The sequence below is a fragment of the Centruroides vittatus genome, unplaced genomic scaffold (genome assembly GCF_030686945.1).
Source record: "Centruroides vittatus isolate TY-2023 unplaced genomic scaffold, ASM3068694v2 contig_854, whole genome shotgun sequence".
Lineage (NCBI taxonomy): Eukaryota > Metazoa > Arthropoda > Arachnida > Scorpiones > Buthidae > Centruroides > Centruroides vittatus.
In genome coordinates, this window is record NW_027122558.1 from 1,105,222 (window position 1) to 1,123,696 (window position 18,475).

Below are 18,475 nucleotides of genomic sequence, written 5' to 3' on the forward strand. Positions count from 1 at the left end.
ATAAGTTATTTTATTTGCAATCGATCTTTTTAACTCTTTAATTAAGCACTAAAATTTTGTTTTTACTACGTATTTGTAGACTGAATAGTACCCTAAGGATATACTTTAGTGGGGACATATGGTCTAGTTTCTCCCCGGTTGTGGAACAGTTCAAATATATTATTGGGGGTTTCTATTTATGAAGTTTGGTGATATTTTGTCACTATTGTTTTTGTCAATATTTTTAAAATTAACACGACTTCAAATGTTATCTTTGTATATAATGAGAAATGCTCATTCTTTGCTTTATATATAAAATAAATTATATATTAGTTACTCATCTTCTAGAAATAAATAAATAATTCTTTCATTAAATACGATAAGTTTCGATAAAACTTTTCGTAAATCATTTTAAAATATTGTAAAAAAATATTAAAATACACGCGAATACGAATATAACATAATTAACTAAACAATAACATTAATGCCCGATACATTCTAACCTACACGCCATCAATGCCATAAGATATCGGGCTAGATAAAGGCTATATTATTTAATTACGAAATAATTTAATACTAGAATTAGATGCTATTTTTTATTAACTTTTATTAATTCTGAACGTTAAATTATAATTATTAAAGTTACCAAAATGATTAATTTACTGTGTTTTTGTTCTTTCTTGCTCCTGTTTTTAGGTATTCGGTATTCGGCCGAATAGCGAAAAATAGGTTGAATACCGGGTAGTAACCAAATATTCGTTACATCACTAATTTATACATATTACAGTACTTTTTTAATCATAAGTTATTTTTTTTAATAAATTCAGATAATTAGAAAAAAGCCTGTAAAATCAAAAGAATAAAACTCAGATTGTTACTATAAATTTTAAATAATACTTATTCATTGTTAAAATATAAAATTTAATTTTTTCAAAATATTTATGCTTAGATTTTAAAGTAGATTGAGAATGTGAATATTCTAAACAGGAACAGATTTAAATACAATAAATATTATAAAGTTTTGCTAGTGAACACCGTTCCAAATGACAACATTGTTCTATCATAGTTTAGGCAGAGAGTGGCACTCGGGGATTTGCCAATAGCACACAAATTTATGAATATTATATTTAGGCTCATATTTAAATATTTATACAGTCAAACCTGTTTTTATGCGGGGGATAGGGACCGCATTAAAAAAACGCATAAAAAAAATCTCACGAAACTTCACGAATGGCTGTAAATAATAGTTTTCGCGACACAATTAAAAAATATTTTTTTTTATGCGGTCAACAGGGACCGCATAAAAAAAGTCTCACATAGAAAATAACTCAAAACCGTACGAAATAGAATTTATTGACAACAGATGTCAGCACTTGACTGCATCGTCTGGTCTATCGTCTGTTTTACATATTTTTGTCCAGGTGGTGTTTTGTTGACTTAAAAAGTAAATTATTTCATTTTTCGCATATTCATGCAATAATATTACTATAATAAGTGCATTTATGCTATAATAAGTTTATTTAGCTATAATAAGTCAACGTGAGACATGACGAATCGCACGAGACTAGTCGCCAACCATACCGCACAAATTAAAAATTCGCATTAAAAAAATCGCACAAATAAAAATCGCACATAAAAAGAGCGCATAAAAACAGGTTTGACTGTACTGTTTTCATTATTTATATGTGCAATTTATTTAAGTAAAAATTATTTTATGTATTTTTGATTTCTATTATTTCTAAACATGAATCCATAGTCAATTTATAAAATATTTGGAAAAAAATTGATCTGGCATCATTTTTTCAGCGACCCCTAAATATTTTTTGCGACCCCCACTTTAAGAATCACTGAGATAGATGACTGGCATGATTCTATTGCTGACAGGAAAAGTATGTTGTACAGGGGCAAGCCATTACTAATTTGAGATGGATAGCATATATTTTAAATTAAATAAATTAAAAATATGATTAAAAATTGCAGCCTGGCATTGTAACAATGTCACAATAAATAATTGCTTGTTTCAATTCAAAAATTTTTTCCTGAATAGAGATGGATGGATGACCAGCATGACTCTATTGTTAACAGGTGAAGTATTATATACAGAGACAAGACACTAGTAAATTGAGAGCACTGTGATGAAAAATTGCAGCCTGGCATTGTGACGATGCCAAAATAAATAATAGCTTGTTAAAGCATAATATTTTATCAAAAAATTGAAGTAACTATTAAATATTATTAATCATTTTAAAAGATATTTTATTTACAATAGTATAGTATTAATGATCATATAGGCTCATGGTCGATGACATGCCATAAGTTTGTTTCGATAGACTTGCACTTTCTTTGGACGACTTTTGTATCAGTTTTTTTAAGTTAAAGTTTGATTCTTTGGATCAGTTGTGTGGTATTTTTTGCTCACCAGCCTTTCTTGTATATACTATTTGTGCCAAATATTCAAAGAAATCTTCAATTGGCTGGCATTATGGCAGATTTAATGGATTATTTTTTTTTGAGTACAAAAAGAATGTTTTTGGCTCTGAGGACTCCATGATTGACTTTGCATAGTGAGATGAAGCTTTTAAAAGATGAAATCTTCATTTTGATGATGCTTGTTAATTAAGAAAAGGGATTGGACAAAATTTTCTTTAGACATTTGTTTTAGTACATGCTGGCATCAATTGCAAGGGAACCCTTCTTAAAAAAAAAGCTTCAAAACACCTACTGATGAAATGACAATGTACAGCATGTCTTTCCTTCAGATTTCTTCTCAAATTTGTACTTCATTTCAGGAGGTGCTTGATTTTCATTGTGCACATAATAAATTTCCTTTCCTGGTATTTGCATGCCAGAGAGAGAGGTACTTCTCATCATCCAAAGCAAACATTTTGTTTCTAAAATTTCTTACAGGCATCTGCATTGCATTCAGATTTTGGCAACTTTTTCAGCAGTGTATTCTGGGGTGCTCTTTATCTTCCTTTTCTTTGCGTTTGTTTTCTAAGTGTCTTACCAGCATATGTTTGATGACAATTGAACATTTTAGCTTTCTTTATCTGATTAACTGCATCTTTGTTGTCAAAATTTTTTGCAATGCTCTTTGGTTTTTAGCATTCATAACAACTGATTTTCTTCTGCTTCTTGGTCTTCTTTTTTACTTCTGGATATTTCATATTTCAAAATATTATATACAGTTGATTTGATATGGCCTTCAGCTAAAAAGTACTCTTATTGCCAATTTTTTGTGTGGTTTGCTTTAGTTTTGTATATTTGTACAACAGTCTTAATATATCTCTTTTGAAGTTTTTTTTCTTTTTTTTAACTCACTCTTACATATTTGAAAACTTAGTGCTGTAACTAAGCATGTGAAATAATGTAATTTTTGGTGCAAATACTTTAAAATTATCTTTTTTGGCTCAAAAGTTATGATGCTTCAAACTCAGTCCAGATTTTTTATCTCATTCCATCAGGAAAGGCATTTGAAAGAAAAGGAGAGGAAAGATAGAAATAAATCAAGACCATAAAGTTTTTTCAAAGAAAAGATTGGTCTAAAACAGAACTTACTCTTGACTCCTGCTTACCATGAAGACACGTAGCCAGTTATGCTACTTGGACGTCTGTCTGATCTCGGCTTCCAGACCAATTAATTATATATAATCATACCGGTCATTCACGACTGTGACTTCGGACAACTTATGGCCCTTCGTGGCTCTCAGCCAACTTACTTTTTTAACCCCCAGCCTGGAGTGTGTGTGTAGTCTTGCTCGAGGCCAATGTTTCTTCCACAATATTCTAAATTAAATTATTTATTTTTAATTATTAAATTTAACACAAGACAGCAACATAATTACACACTGCTAGCCAAATTACTTAATAGTTAGTCTTAAATAGCCCAATGAAAAGTCAATGGTTTGTTTGATATTTAAATTAACATATGCAACTACCCCAATAATTATTAATTTTATAACTTATTACATTTTAATTTAATTTTGTAGCTATAAAATATTTTTTCTTTTCTAATCAAACTTAAAATTGATTAATAATTTAAAAAACTATTTATTGGAACAACAAAGAATTATTCATCTTACTTTTATTACTTTTATTAATGACTTTTGAAAATTTAAAACTTTTTAAAATAATTTATTTTGAACATTTAAAAGATTTAATTTTATGGAAAAAATTTATAATAATAATTTTAAAATCACTGTAAATTTTAATTATTGTTTTTTAAGATGTAATTGTACTCTGTATGAAGATATTATTTTTTAAAATTTCAGTTAAATTTGGCCTTAATATTTTTGTCTTGTTGTAGTTAAAAATTTGTTTTAATAATTGACAGAAGCTCCTGAAAATCCTTGTCAAGCTCCTTGGAGCCAGATACCTGAAGGAGTTTTGCCTACATTATGGAGAGTTGTCTATTGGACAGCACAAGCACTTACATGGTAGATGATAAATTTTTCAAAAAAGATTATAATTTTTTTCAACATTATGCACAGTTTAAATTGATACTTTAAAGCAGGAATGGGCAACCTGCAGCCCGCATTAATATTTTTTGTGGCCCATGTCACAAAATATGAACAAATATATCAATTTCCCAGCTGAAGGAAGATGCAGCAAAAATTCAAACGTTATTTTCTACAACTTATGTATGTGAATAGTTTTTCCACAATGAATTTAGTAAAAATTAAAACAAGAAATCGGCTAACAGACACGTCGAAACTAATTTAAAACTAGCAGTGGCTAATATTTAACCAAATATTTCCGATATATTACATTCACATCAGTTCCAGAAGCTAAATTAAGTATACCTATGCTAATTTGTAACTATATAAGAATAAATAATTGATTTACTGGCAATTTTTTACTCTTCTCTTGTATGCGGCCCATGTCGGTTCAAAAGTTTTCAAATGTGGCCCTTACATAGAAAAAGGTTGCCCATTTCTGATTTAAAGTTTTATTATGTATAATATATAGTTGAAATAAGTTATTTTAAAATAACAATAAATAGAAAGGAAATTTTATTAAAAGTATAAATTCATTTATCACATTTGTCTTATAATCTTTTTATTATATTTAGGTATTTATGATTTGTTATTTTTTATTATCTTTTACTGTTCTAAGCATCCATTGCTTTTTCTTATTGGGTTTTGTTTTCAGTTAAATTTAACTCAAAGCAAAATCTTTTGTAAAGCAGTATAAATAAATGACATTGTATTTTTATGTTTATCATTAAAAAGCTTTCAATTTTATTTTCAGCATAGAATGAAATTGATAAGTCTGTATGAAATTTGTCGGTTTTCTCATGTTTCCCGAAACGTTTGCTTTTTCATTCCTCTCTAATTTAAATATTTTTCTTGATCCTATTATATAAAAATTATGGGATCTTTTAAATTGAAAACAATTGTTTAATCTTTTTTTTATATAAAATTGAATTTAGTTTCTCTCTCTTTCTGTTCAAGTATTACATGAGAACAGTTGAACTGATTTTTATGAAACTTTGTACATATATTCAGGATATTCCTGTGAAGGATATAGGCTACTCTCCATTTCCAAAATTATTCAATTTTATAAGCTTTGGTAGAATTATATCATTTGTGAGACTAAATAGCTTACACTTGGTTCTTATCAGGTCTTAGGCATGAATAAGAAGTTTTGTCTGGAGGCCAGTGAATGTGAAATAAACCAAGAAATTCAAATACAGTAGGGTAATGTTGTGGTCATTAAGAGGTGATAATGGACATCAGCGAAAACTGGCCAAATGAAATTTGATTGGTCAGTCTGTTATTTGAGTGAAATATATGCAGTACTGAATGTGTGATTAATTTCATTTTTAACTGTGTCAGGCTATCAGTGAGTCCTGTAGATAAATTTACTTAGTATATGATTTTCTCAAGTGAAATCAAGTATCCCAACTTTTGTGTGTGTGTTTTAAACAGATTTCAAAAGATTTTTTAATTATTAGAAATTGAAATAATAAACTTATGCTAGAGTGTATCCAAAAGAATAATCTTTCTTTTCAGTATATATCATATTAATAAAACTAAAATGTATTTCTTTAGTATTTAAAAGATCAAAGATTGTTAATAATAATCAAAATATTAATACATGTGCAAAACCATTTTCATCATAAGAAACAAATGAACTTGAGACAGGAAAATGTTGTGTGTTAAGATTGAAAGTGCTCTTTTAAAAGCACTACCATTTATATATACAGAACATTTAATCAATTTTTAATACCTGACAATTTCAGAGTAAAAAGTCTCTTGAATGACTTGTAACTTTTATTTTAGTTATTCTTAAATAATTTTCATTTTATGAAAGTTAACTTTTTTGTATATGCTTGTAGTTTAAAAGTTAGCAAGTATAGTTGTTTATATATATATAAATACCTCATTTATTTTGATATGTGCTTCTTGTCTGTAATTACTTATATAATTTTGTGTACTTTGGACAGTCTTGTGAACTAGGACTTGTTATAATGAGGAAGAGAAAAACACAATTTTCAATTAAAATATATTTAATGTAATGTTACAGGGTTTAATTTAATGTACAGGGAAACTGTGTTTATTTTCCCTTAGTACAACAAGTCCTAGTTTACAAGACTGTCCAAAATGGACAAAAGTATAATATCTGATTTATTTGTATCTCTTCAAATTAATTGGAGTTTTTCTAATGCAGTTCCTGGAGATATATATTAAATCAATAAAAATACTAGAAAAATTGTCTTATGGAAAAATTTTGTTAAGCAGTTTATAACACAATACATTTCATATTAGTTTTAATTTTCAATTTTGTCTCAAATAGAAGCTAAGCCTGCATTACTCAAATTTATTGAAACATTATTTTTATGATCCTTCATTTTTAATTATCACTTATTTCTTTCAGTACAAATTTTATATGCTGTATTATATATTTATGATATATGATTTGCTAATCTTGGTAGTGTAATTTAGAATTTTGATTTAATTTGCAAAATTGACTAAATGATTTAAAGTGTGTAAATATTTTTCTATTGTTAAATTAAACCTTCAAATATCTGTATGTTATCTGTAGTTATCATTGATTAATGTACAAAAACATTTTTATATTTCTATAAAGACTAAATAATTAAATTTGATTTAGTAATTTCATGTGTTTTGTGAATCTTATGTTGTTTCTTCTAAAATGAAATATGGATATTAGTGATTTTATTAATATATATTGTATTCAAACATTAAATTATATACTTTTTATATTTATATGAAGAGTCAACCAACAAAAAATTATTGCACTCTTTCAACTAGTACTTTTGATTCAAATATAGATCAATCATGATCAGTATTTGGATAAAAGGTACTAGTCCAGAGAGAGAAATAGTTTTCTACTGGCTTAAAAGGTTGACTTTTTTGTATGATAACTCTATTAAATGACTTAACAAGATACAATAAATTTGCTGTATTGAGCCATAAAATCTTATTTTGGAATTTTTTCATAATAAAAGATCATATTTCTTGAAAGATATTATTTGCATTTCTTTAAAAAATTTCAAATATTTTTCTAGGATTATACTTCCAATGATGCAATCATATTCCACTGCAGGGGATTTTACTGTTGTTGGTAAACTGAAGACAGCTGTAATAGAAAATGCTATATATTATGGAACTTATTTACTGATATTTGGTGTTCTTCTAATATATGTTGCTGCTCAACCAGAAATCAATTTAGATGGGTATGATGATATATATCTTATAAATAAATGTGTAAGATCTTTTACACTTTAATTTATTTCATTTCATTAAAATTTAAAGTGTAGGTACTATACTTTAAATAATATTTGTAGTATGCTGATATTGACTAATAAAATTCTGAGTTATTAGTTCTGTAAATAAGAAATTGATACACATGATTTAGAGATTGATAAGATAAAAATTTAATTGAAAATATTTTTCAGTAAATTCATCATCACCACCACTAATTCACTAATAATGTGTTCTCACTAAAATGCATTATTATTGAATCATAACTGTAAGATGATTTAGCAGTTTATATCATTTACAAAAATTTGTCTAGGACTGGGTTGCAGACTTTCATGATTATGGAGTTATGTCCCAAAAGATTATTACCCTGCTGCATAGCAGATGATGCAAGGAATGTTGAATAAGGCCTCTATTAGTCATATTGATGTTCTTTGACTCCTGTGGGTAGGGGTTAGAAGTATATTCTACAATAGACATTGTCTATTCTGAAACTTCTGCCCTTCAAGGAAATTGTGTACACTCCTCATACCTGGAGGATGTTCTTCTCTGCCTTATCCTAGTGTAAAAAGCTATATAAAGTCAGGTTATGCTTGAATGTGACATCAAAATTTTCTACTTTAGTTACCTTCTTGTATATTTTTGCAAGCTTGTTAAATGTTATCATATGCTAGTATATGGTTGCATGGACTGTGAGGGGATTATTCCCTCCTTCCTTGGGTTTTTAGATCAAAATGAGCTTTACAACCATTTGAGTGGGAAAACCAAGAAGGTAGCAAAAGTAGGAACATTCTATGCAATGATAAGGAAGAGACAGATATCTTTCCAGGCATCAGGAGCGTACACAATTCCTTTGAATGATGGTGCAACCTGGATCCACAAATTTTAGGAAATGCTAGAGGTCTAAAAGTGCATTGTAATGGAGATAGCATAAACCACAGAGACTCTATGAATCTGTTCAATGCACGGTGGCTTCTGTGCTGCTTAATCATCTTAGTTATAACTCTAAAGGGTGTCCCAAAATTAATACAGGATTTAAATTTCATGACATTTTTTTCTCATTGGCTGGCAGTGCCATACGAAGTGACATCTTGTAGTAAACAGATTGCAGTTAGTTAATATGGAGCAATACATGATGGAGGAGCACGTAATGATTATCAAAACTTATTACAAGTACAAAGAAAGTTTTGTTGTGACTGTGACAAATTACATGGCATTTCCAATTGGAAAAACATTCCAAATGAAATGACTGTACAAAAAGAGTGAAAACAAAAACTGATGCATGCCCAATGAGTGACAGCTTGGAGTGGATTTTTGATGGGTGGAGTGATTGGACAATATTTCTATTTGAAAATGAAGCTGAAAATGCAGTTACTGTTAATTGTATGCATTATCACAAGATGATATCAGAGTTTTTGTGGCCTTATTTGGATAGCATGGATTTGAGTGACATGTGGTTCCAACAGGATGGTCCTCCCTGTCATTCATCACACGAAACAATGGAGTTGTGGCAAAAGTTTTGTGAGCAAATCATCTCACACAACAGCAATCAGAATTGGCTACCAAGATTGTGCAATCTGACATCATGCAACTTTTTCTTTGGAATTTGTAAAGTCCAAAGTTTATACCACTAAAATAAGAGCAATTTCTGATTTGAAAGCAGAAATTCAAAAAGTTATTGTCAAAATTGAGCCATAATTGAAAATTTTGTCAAAAGAATGAGTGTCAGAAGAGTTTGGGAGCATTTGTCAAATATTCTATTCCATATTTAATTGCATGTTTATCCTCTAAAATGATGAAACAACTTTGCCAATTAATAAATAATATATTCTTTTCAAAATTTAAATTCTGCATTAGTTTTGGGAACACCCTATATATCATAACTATCACATCATTATATATTTTTATAACCTTAATGATTTGTTATTTTCAATACAACAACATTCATTATTATTATTATATCAAACTACACTTCAACGGTTTCATTTTTTTTCAATTAAAATGGCAGACAGTATTTTTACAATTTTAAAAAATACGGAAGAAACTAAGTCATCTTCAATTCCATCATGTCTAATTACAAGAACAAAATAGCCTTTCTTCTCAGAGACTTTTATTAGAAGAAAAATTATGTAAAACAGTTAAAACATTCACTGATGATCAGCCAATAGTTAAAAGGAAAATACATAATTTCAATTAAAACTTAAAATATTTTTTTAAATTGTAAAAATACCATCTGCCATTTTATCTGAACAGTCTCAAAAGCTAGAACTGTTGAGTAAAAACACTGCACTTCATTCATACCTTGTATACTGGAACAATGGAAGCATCACTCAAATATTTGTGCTTTCATTAAATTTTAATGTGCAGCAGTAGGTATGAGTAATATGTAATATTTTTAATCTGCCATTTAGTAATAAATAAGAAGTAATAAATATATAAAATGACTTCACAACCCCTATGTATGTTTACTTGCATTAAACTCCTACTGGAATTTATTTTAAGCTTCGTTGGTGTACATTATTTTTGTTATAAAACTTTATATTCAAACAAATGTTTTTGGCTGTGTAAACAGTCGTCTTTAATTCCAAGTTCCAAGAAATGGATTGGTATGAAATTCAAATTCTAGAATGCATAATATTGCATTCACAAAAATTATATAAATAATAAATAACAAAAAAATTAAAAATTGCAACTAATAACAATAAATTCAAAGAGTATATAAGGAGGAACTTCCAGGCTGGATGGATTGTAAGTGTCCTTCCTATTAATGCATCCAACAGTAATGCCTTATAAATTTACAGAACTTTGGTAGTGGCTCTAGTTTTGGATGTATAAGGAACCTTCTTAAGAATTTTGGCCTCATCCCATTGTATAATAAATGAGGGAATGGACCCAAAAGCTACTAGAGCTGTATTACATTTATTGACAATGTCAATTGACATTTACAATTCAATATTGTGATTTGTATGATTATTGTACTTCTTCTATAATCATAGAAGTGTCTTGAGTTATAGCAACATACAACTATGAAACTTCAAAATGAGGTTGAAGGTTTCCTCTGTGTAATTAATTTATTTACTGAAGCAGTTACTACTTTAAGCTTATCAGGAGTTTAAATAATAATTTTTTAAAATTAATTTTAATTATTTAAATTGTATTTATTAGGTATAGTCTGTTTAATTTTTGAAATATGAAAACATTCCTTAATTTTTTTTATTAATAATTAATAGTATGCATTGTAAGAAAATTGGTGATTAGACTCTTCCTTTATGCAATTTTTATATATAGCAAATCATAATTTTATGCTATTTTTTATATTTTCAGATCAAAATTAAAAGTGATTTGTATAACAGCAAGCAATACTTGGGGATTATTTCTGTTAGTCCTGTTATTGGGTTATGGTTTGGTAGAAATTCCTAGAAGTTGTTGGAATAAAACGAAAAGAGGTTATATGCTTAATTATTTGTATTTTAAAGCTGCTAAACTTAGTACTGAGCGTTGTGAAGCAGAAGAAAGAGTTGATGATCTCATGGAAGTAAGAGTTGCAAGTATTTTAATTTAAAGAAATAATTACAAAACTAGAGTGAATTTAAATAAATATTTTTAATTTAATGGAAAAATAACTAATTTTATGTAATATAATTATAAAAACTTAATAATAAACTCTGCTGATGAAATTAAGGGCTAAATGCAATGTTTTAAGGCTCTATAAGAGATGCATCTATTTTTTTATATTATGTTCTATTGAAATGACTATTGAATTTCTTGTCTGCTCATTCTTAACTTCACTTGTCTAATCGCTTTTAAAAAAATAATAATGCGATATAATTTTTTAAATTCAGTTTAACATGTTTTAGGAAACTAAATTGGCTGAATTATATTTGATTAGATTAATGTACTTAATAATTCAAAAATTAGAAGTAGTGTATAATTAGAACAATTTGATACTAATTATCTGGTTTTTGTTGATTTGAGTAATCTAATAATTTTGTAGATTTAAGAAAAAAGAATGACTTATTCAAACTGTCAGTATAGCATAACTAAAAATTGAAGATTAATCATCTAAATTCTCAGTCAGTCCTGTTAATTTATTAATTTGATATACATGTGTAGTCAGAAATAGTGACTGAATATAACAAATTAACATCATTTTTAAGATGATGTTAATCTTTCTCTCAAAAATGCTTATTTATTATTTTTTATTTTTATCAATACTTTTATTATATCTTTGCTTTTATGTTTTTAATCACATTTTTTTGTATTAGAATTTGTTTTAGTAGTAATAAGTCTCTCTATAATACTAATGTTAAAAATTTACAAATAGACAATTGAATAGACTGAACAGAAAAGTTTTATATTATGTTCAATAATTGTTTTCTAAAAATTTTTTGTTCAATTTTTTTTAAAGATGGAAGTACTTTAAAAGTAGTATAATTTGTTGAAATTTTATCACATTTAAAAAAATTATTTTTAGATTTATTGTCTCCTCAAAATTAACTTTTAATACACATACAGTGAGTAAAAACATTGTTCATATGGCAGGAAAGTTTCGGTTTCCCAAGTTATTTTTAAAAAATGTGATCATGTAGGGCAGGTGTGTCAAACTCATTTAAACAACGGGCCACTTAATGCAACTGATAAGATTTGTGCGGGCCACAACACATTTACAAATTTTCTTAAAATTATAATTTGAAGTGAGAATGCAGGAATATAAATAGGGCAATTAAAACACATTATGTATTTATGTAAATTATTTTATGTAAAACTCATTAGTTCAGTGAATTCAACTCAACAATATATAATTGCTATAGTATTGCTTTTATTTAAACATTTATTTTATTTAATGTACATATTTATAAAACTTAAAATTAATTGTTTTCTCTGGAAACTTGCCAGCACTTTCTTCCTCCTCCCCTAGTTTTCCAACATCTGGATTCAAAGATTAAGAACAAACAATCTTCATTATGACAGATATATGTTTATAAGTTAATCTTGATCTGTAAGCCAGTTTATTTAATTTCATGCATGAAAATAATTGCTCACATAAGTACATACTTCCAAAAAAGCATAAAATTTGTGCAGTAAACTTTTTAATTTCCAGGTATTTTTCACCTAAATAGGAATATATTTTGGGAGTTCCTACTTCTCAAAATTTGTCTTTTAAAACCAAATCATTCTGGAAATCAGTTCCAGTTTTATTGAAGTTGGAGAATTTTCAGCTTCAAAGGAAAAAGGTCCAATGAAAAGTAAGAAAATTTCTTGTAACTTTTTGAAATCATCAAAATATTTATCGAATTTGTTTTTGATTTCTTCAATTTTATCAACATATTCTGAAAACAAGCAACTTTGATTTTGTGCTTTTAACTGCTCACACGTAGGAAAATACATGAAAATTTTCCTTTGCAAATGATTTTTGAACAGTCAGTTTTTTACAAAACTTGCAATTGCATCATACATGTTCATTATTAATTGATCTTTGCCTTGCAATGTAATAATAAGATTATTCAAATGGTTTGTAATATCTGTTAAAACTGCTAGGTCTTTTACACACAATGGAACTTTTATAACTGATACATTTTTGTTGTTTTCATCTTTCATTTTCAAGAAATAATAATATTTCCTCCAAAAGCAGATAGCTCTTCAGGACTTTGTGGCAGGACAACCAACAAGCTTCTGTGCAATAAGGGTTCTAAATCTTTAAGGAATGAAAGTAAATTGGCAATGGTTAAACATAGAACTTGGTGAATAAGGCAATGGAAAGCCCTAATTTTCGGTTTATCTGAATACTCATCTTGTAACTTTCTCGTCAGTCGTGACACAAATCCTCTAGTTTCACCCATCATTGATTTAGCACTATCAGTTTGTGACAGAAACAAGCTTGTCAAGAGGAAGCTTGCATTTTTCTGAACTGCTTTCATATGGCATCAAAAATATCTTCGTAAGTTGTTGTTCTGTGGAGAGGGATCATTTCCAACAATTCTTTGATGATCATCATGTTGTTATCAGAACAACAGAAAAAACTGTAACTTGTTCAACATCTCTTACATCTGTGCTTTCATCAATCACAAATGAAAAGCATTGGACGTTGCTAAATATTTCCTGTAGTTGTGAACTGATGCCATCTACCATTCCTGTAATTCTGTCTGCCACCGTATTTCTTGATAATGAGATATCTCAGAATGCATGTACCTTTTCTGAACAGATGAATTCAGCAGCTTTTATCATACATTCCTTGATTAAAGAACTATTGGTGAATGATTTTGAATGTTTTGCTAATAAACTGCTTAGCCAGTTACAAAATAAATAGCTTATTTCGTAACTGGGTCTTGTTACTAATTCATTACTTTTCATGAATTTTGTACACACTCATTGCTGACTATTAAGTGAATTCTTCACAGTTTTTAACTTTTCTTTTTCTTATTTTTCCTTCGAAGCATAAAAATTGTTTTTTGGGATTAGTGCTATAGTGTCGCGTAATGTTGTATTCTTTAGCGACACTAATTGTTTCTTTGCAAATTAAGCATGTAATTTTATTGTTCACTTCCACACAAAAATAGTTTGACTCCCACCTTTCTTCAAATTTTCTTCTCTTGTCATCAGTCTTTCGTTTTTTTATTTACCATTGAAAGCAGGTTGAAAGTGACATTTTCTGTATAAAAATTAGGGTTTACATTTAAATTTTAAAACTTCAGATAACTGCAACTACATATACTTATATTTTTTTGAATAAGTTATAAAAGAAAACAACCTACAAATCACACAAATCTTTAACTTGCCAATCGGGACAAAGAAACTAGCACAAATGCCTTTTGTTAAAATTTGAAGAAAATACAGTTATGCACCTTGACTGTGGCAGCTATGCTTACTCGCCATATATGGCTCTGTAAGCAAAAAGAAGACTTTTTGATGAGTTTTGAAGCTTGGCATCTCTAGATTGAAATTGGCTTGGAGTTACTGGCGAGGTAAGTAACCGCGACTTAGTCTCCCCCAGTTGACCAGTGCATCATAGCATATGATGCACTGGTGTGATTTTTTGTGGCCCATGGCCGCAAAAAATCACATCGGGGTGCCAGCTTGACACCCCTGATGTAGGGCAACAAAAGAATAGCTAAAATAGAGAAGAAACATTTCTTTTCCCAAAATTATAACTGCAATTATAAGCAAATGTAAAATAATAACAAAAAACTGATCATACAATTTTGTGTACACAGTGATACATTTTTCAATTATTAAATTTAATATTTTGTGGGGCTGCTCGCTTTCTGTTATGATCAGACATCGTTCCGGCATTGACTGCTACCATTGTTTCTCAAAGATTTGGGTTAGTTGTTTCCTAAACATTTTGTATTTGAGTTCTTTCATTTCTGCCTTGTTTTTTGGCATCCTCTCTATCATTCAGTTTTCTATAAATTTTCAATTGGATTGAATCTGGTTATTGGGACAAATCTGACTTAGTAATATCATCAAATCAAAAATAATTTGTAATAATCTTTGTTATGTTTGAGGTCATTGTCTTGTTGGAAAGCAAAGTTATTTTCCAACGCCATTTTGCCAACTGACTGCTCCAATATTTCTTTAGAATGTTTAAATCAATTTTTTTCTTCCATCAATAAATGCTGATTTGTCAACATCTTTTTGCACTGAAACACCTTCAAACCACCATTGATCCTCCACCATGCTTAACTGGCTTTACACAGTTGGAGTTTAATTGCTTTTTTTCCTCCATACTTTTGATGAACCATTTGCTCCAAACAGATTAAATTTTTTCCCATCTGACCAAAGTATATGGTCCCAGAAGCAGATGGTCCACCAAAAAACAAGGTAGATATGAAGGAACTCATACAAAATGTTTGGGAAACAACCAACCATTCATACCACCAGCTTTTGTGAAAAGCTGGTGGTATGAATGCCAAAATGATGTGTGATCATAATTGAAAGCAAGCTGTCCCACAAAATATTAAGTTTAATAATTGAGAGAGATATGTCACTGTATAAACAAAATTGTATAATCAGTTTTTTGTCATTATTTTACGTTTGCTTATAATTGTAGTTATAATTTTTGGGGAAGAAATAATGTTTCTTTATTTTGGCTATTCTTTTATGTGCTACATGATCAATTTTTTAAAAATGACTTGGGAAAGTGAAACATTTCTGCCAAATGAATGATGTATTGCTCACTGTATTGATTATATTGATTATTAATAAATCATTAAAAAATATTTGTAAAAAAATGTTGCTGAAATGGTTAAGATGATTTTAATACCTTCTGAAAGTTTTTGGAAACAAATTTATAAGCTTCAATACAGGTTGAGGTTTTTTAATTTGCAGTAGTTTGTGATTTATTTATTGGCTCACAATTTTATTAAGAATTAATATAAATTGAACTACTGTAATTTTTACTGGTATTGGCATGATACTAGCTAATAATAATAATAGTATTTGTCATCTGTATTTGTTTGGTACATTTTACACCATACAGAATAAAATATTTTTAGAAGTTGAATTCAAAGAACAATAAAATTTGTTTTGTTACTATAATAATTTTGTATTTTACAATATTAACATTTCATAATTTAATGTTTCTGTAATTAAACTTGAAGAAATTATTTCAGTTTGTTACATTTTGAAATTCTAAGTAACTGAATTGATCCTTTATCCATTATTAGCAACCAAATAATTGCAATTTTATTTCAACTTGTACTTCCTAAATATCTGGTGCAATTTTGATAAAATCTAGTCAAAAAATAATTATTACAGAGGACAAGGGAGAAATCCTGTCTATTGTAAAATATAATTTGTGATCACATGATAGATTATTAATTTGCAAATGTGTAATTGCCTGAAATGAATAAATCTATACATATCAAATACTTGATTGTTAAGCATTTAATGAAATTATTTATTTTGGAAAATTCAAGTTTCTTAATGTAGTAAGTTAGGCTGAAAAATTTCTGTAGTTAGTCTTGGAGAGTAGAATTAGATTTGTGTACAGATAATGCACAAAGTAAGCTTTCATAATCAGTGCATTAGATAAGTAGATTCAAAACAAAAGCCTATAAACTCTATTAGGAAGCAATGTAGAAAATTAGAGATACACAAGAAACAGTAAATGAAAAACTAAAATTAATAAGAATGACACAAACCTAATATTGCATCTAGACATTAAAATAAAACTAATCAAATTGGATGAAAGAATAGATTTGATTAGAAATAACATAGAAAACTGATTTATTTAGGAAATGCTTTTGTTTCCTTTTTAACAAGATGACAAGATCAGATTAATTCTAGCCAGTTTGATAGTGCAAATCTACAATATTTTCTGTAATAATTGCACACACACATATTCTTTTTGTAATAATCACTCATCTAACTTGTATTGCAAGGTAAACTACACCGGTTGATCTAATTATCGGTATATTAGTGGTGTTTGACGATATTGAATAATAGAAATAGATAAATAAAAAAGCTCACGCCAAAGTTATATAGACTCTTGATAACTAAAACGGAAAATTTTCTACTTGGAAAACTCTGCACGTTCTATTTTTTCAAATCCATTCTTTTTCGCCTGAAAATGACGAACTTATAATCGTCGAAAGTGCTTGCGAGACAAGAAAAGCTGTATTAACGTCGAACTCGGTGCTAGTTATCGAGAGTCTATATTGAATAATAGATTATAGATACGATATTTCTCAATATCAAAGTTGGAAAAATAAATACTGGCTAATATTGTTAGACATTCAATATTACTGATATCTAGAATTATCAAAATTTATGAAGTTGATTAAGGTAATTCAAGTATTTCATTCAAATTATTTTCTTATATACAGCGTACGGCAGAAAGAACGTTCTGATTTGGAACGACAATAAAAAAATACAAAGCAAGATAGAGAAAAAAATCTTTTATACATGATAAGTACACAGTATGCCATTGTCATCCATTAGGTTTTGAAGAGTACATCAGTTAAATGGCGACCGTCAATGTCGATGCAGTTTTGAAGTCCTTTTTGGAAATTTTGCATTGATCTGTGGACCATGTCCAGTGGAATTGCCTTGATTTCTTGCGTAATTGCTGCCTTGAGTTCTTGCAAATTTGTTGGTCAGTGTTGGTACACTTTTGATATGAGATAGCTCCACAGAAAAAAATCACATGGGGTCAAATCTGGTGAACGCAGTGGCCAACCAATATCACCCCGTAAAGAGAAAAGATGGCCCGGAAACAAGTTTCTGAGAATTCCAAGTGACCTTCTAGAGGTATGCGACGTGGCGCCATCTTGCTGAAACCATACATCTTCCGGATCATGATCATCGAGTAAACCGTTAACTAATGGACAAAGAAAATTTTCAAGCAATTGACAATAGCTCTCTGACGTTACTGTCACTGTAACACCGCCCTCTTCAAAGAAATAAGGACCCCACACACTGAAATCACCTAAGGTACACCAAACCGTAACTTTCGGACTATGGAGTGGTCGCTGGTGGAGTTCTCGAGGATTACTGTCAGACCAGTACCTAAAGTTCTGTTTGTTGACCATCCCCGATAAATGAAAATGGGCTTCGTCACTAAAGATCGGTATCGCTGTTGGGGGAATGCTCTGCAGAATATCCTGACACAAAGTTTTATGGATTGCATAGTCCCTATTATTCAACTACTGAACGACCATTATTTTGTAGGGATGCATGTGGAGCAAGCTGTGTAAAAGTCTGCGGAGACTTCGATCAGACATGTTTAATGCAGCTGCATGTTTGCGTGCAAGAGCTTCCACATCTTC

At 29.0% G+C, this 18,475-nt stretch overlaps 1 protein-coding gene across 2 annotated transcripts in view; it reads left to right on the forward strand.

Annotated features, from left to right (window-relative positions):
- Positions 1 to 18,475, forward strand: part of LOC136982556 (G-protein coupled receptor-associated protein LMBRD2) — a 100,264-nt gene that overhangs the window by 12,033 nt on the left and 69,756 nt on the right. For both annotated transcript variants that reach the window (XM_067279054.1, XM_067279055.1), the window contains exons 4-6: positions 4,313 to 4,415; positions 7,514 to 7,681; positions 11,031 to 11,241. In XM_067279054.1, coding sequence (XP_067135155.1) covers positions 4,313 to 4,415; positions 7,514 to 7,681; positions 11,031 to 11,241 — 482 coding nt within the window. The remainder of the gene's footprint in view (positions 1 to 4,312; positions 4,416 to 7,513; positions 7,682 to 11,030; positions 11,242 to 18,475) is intronic.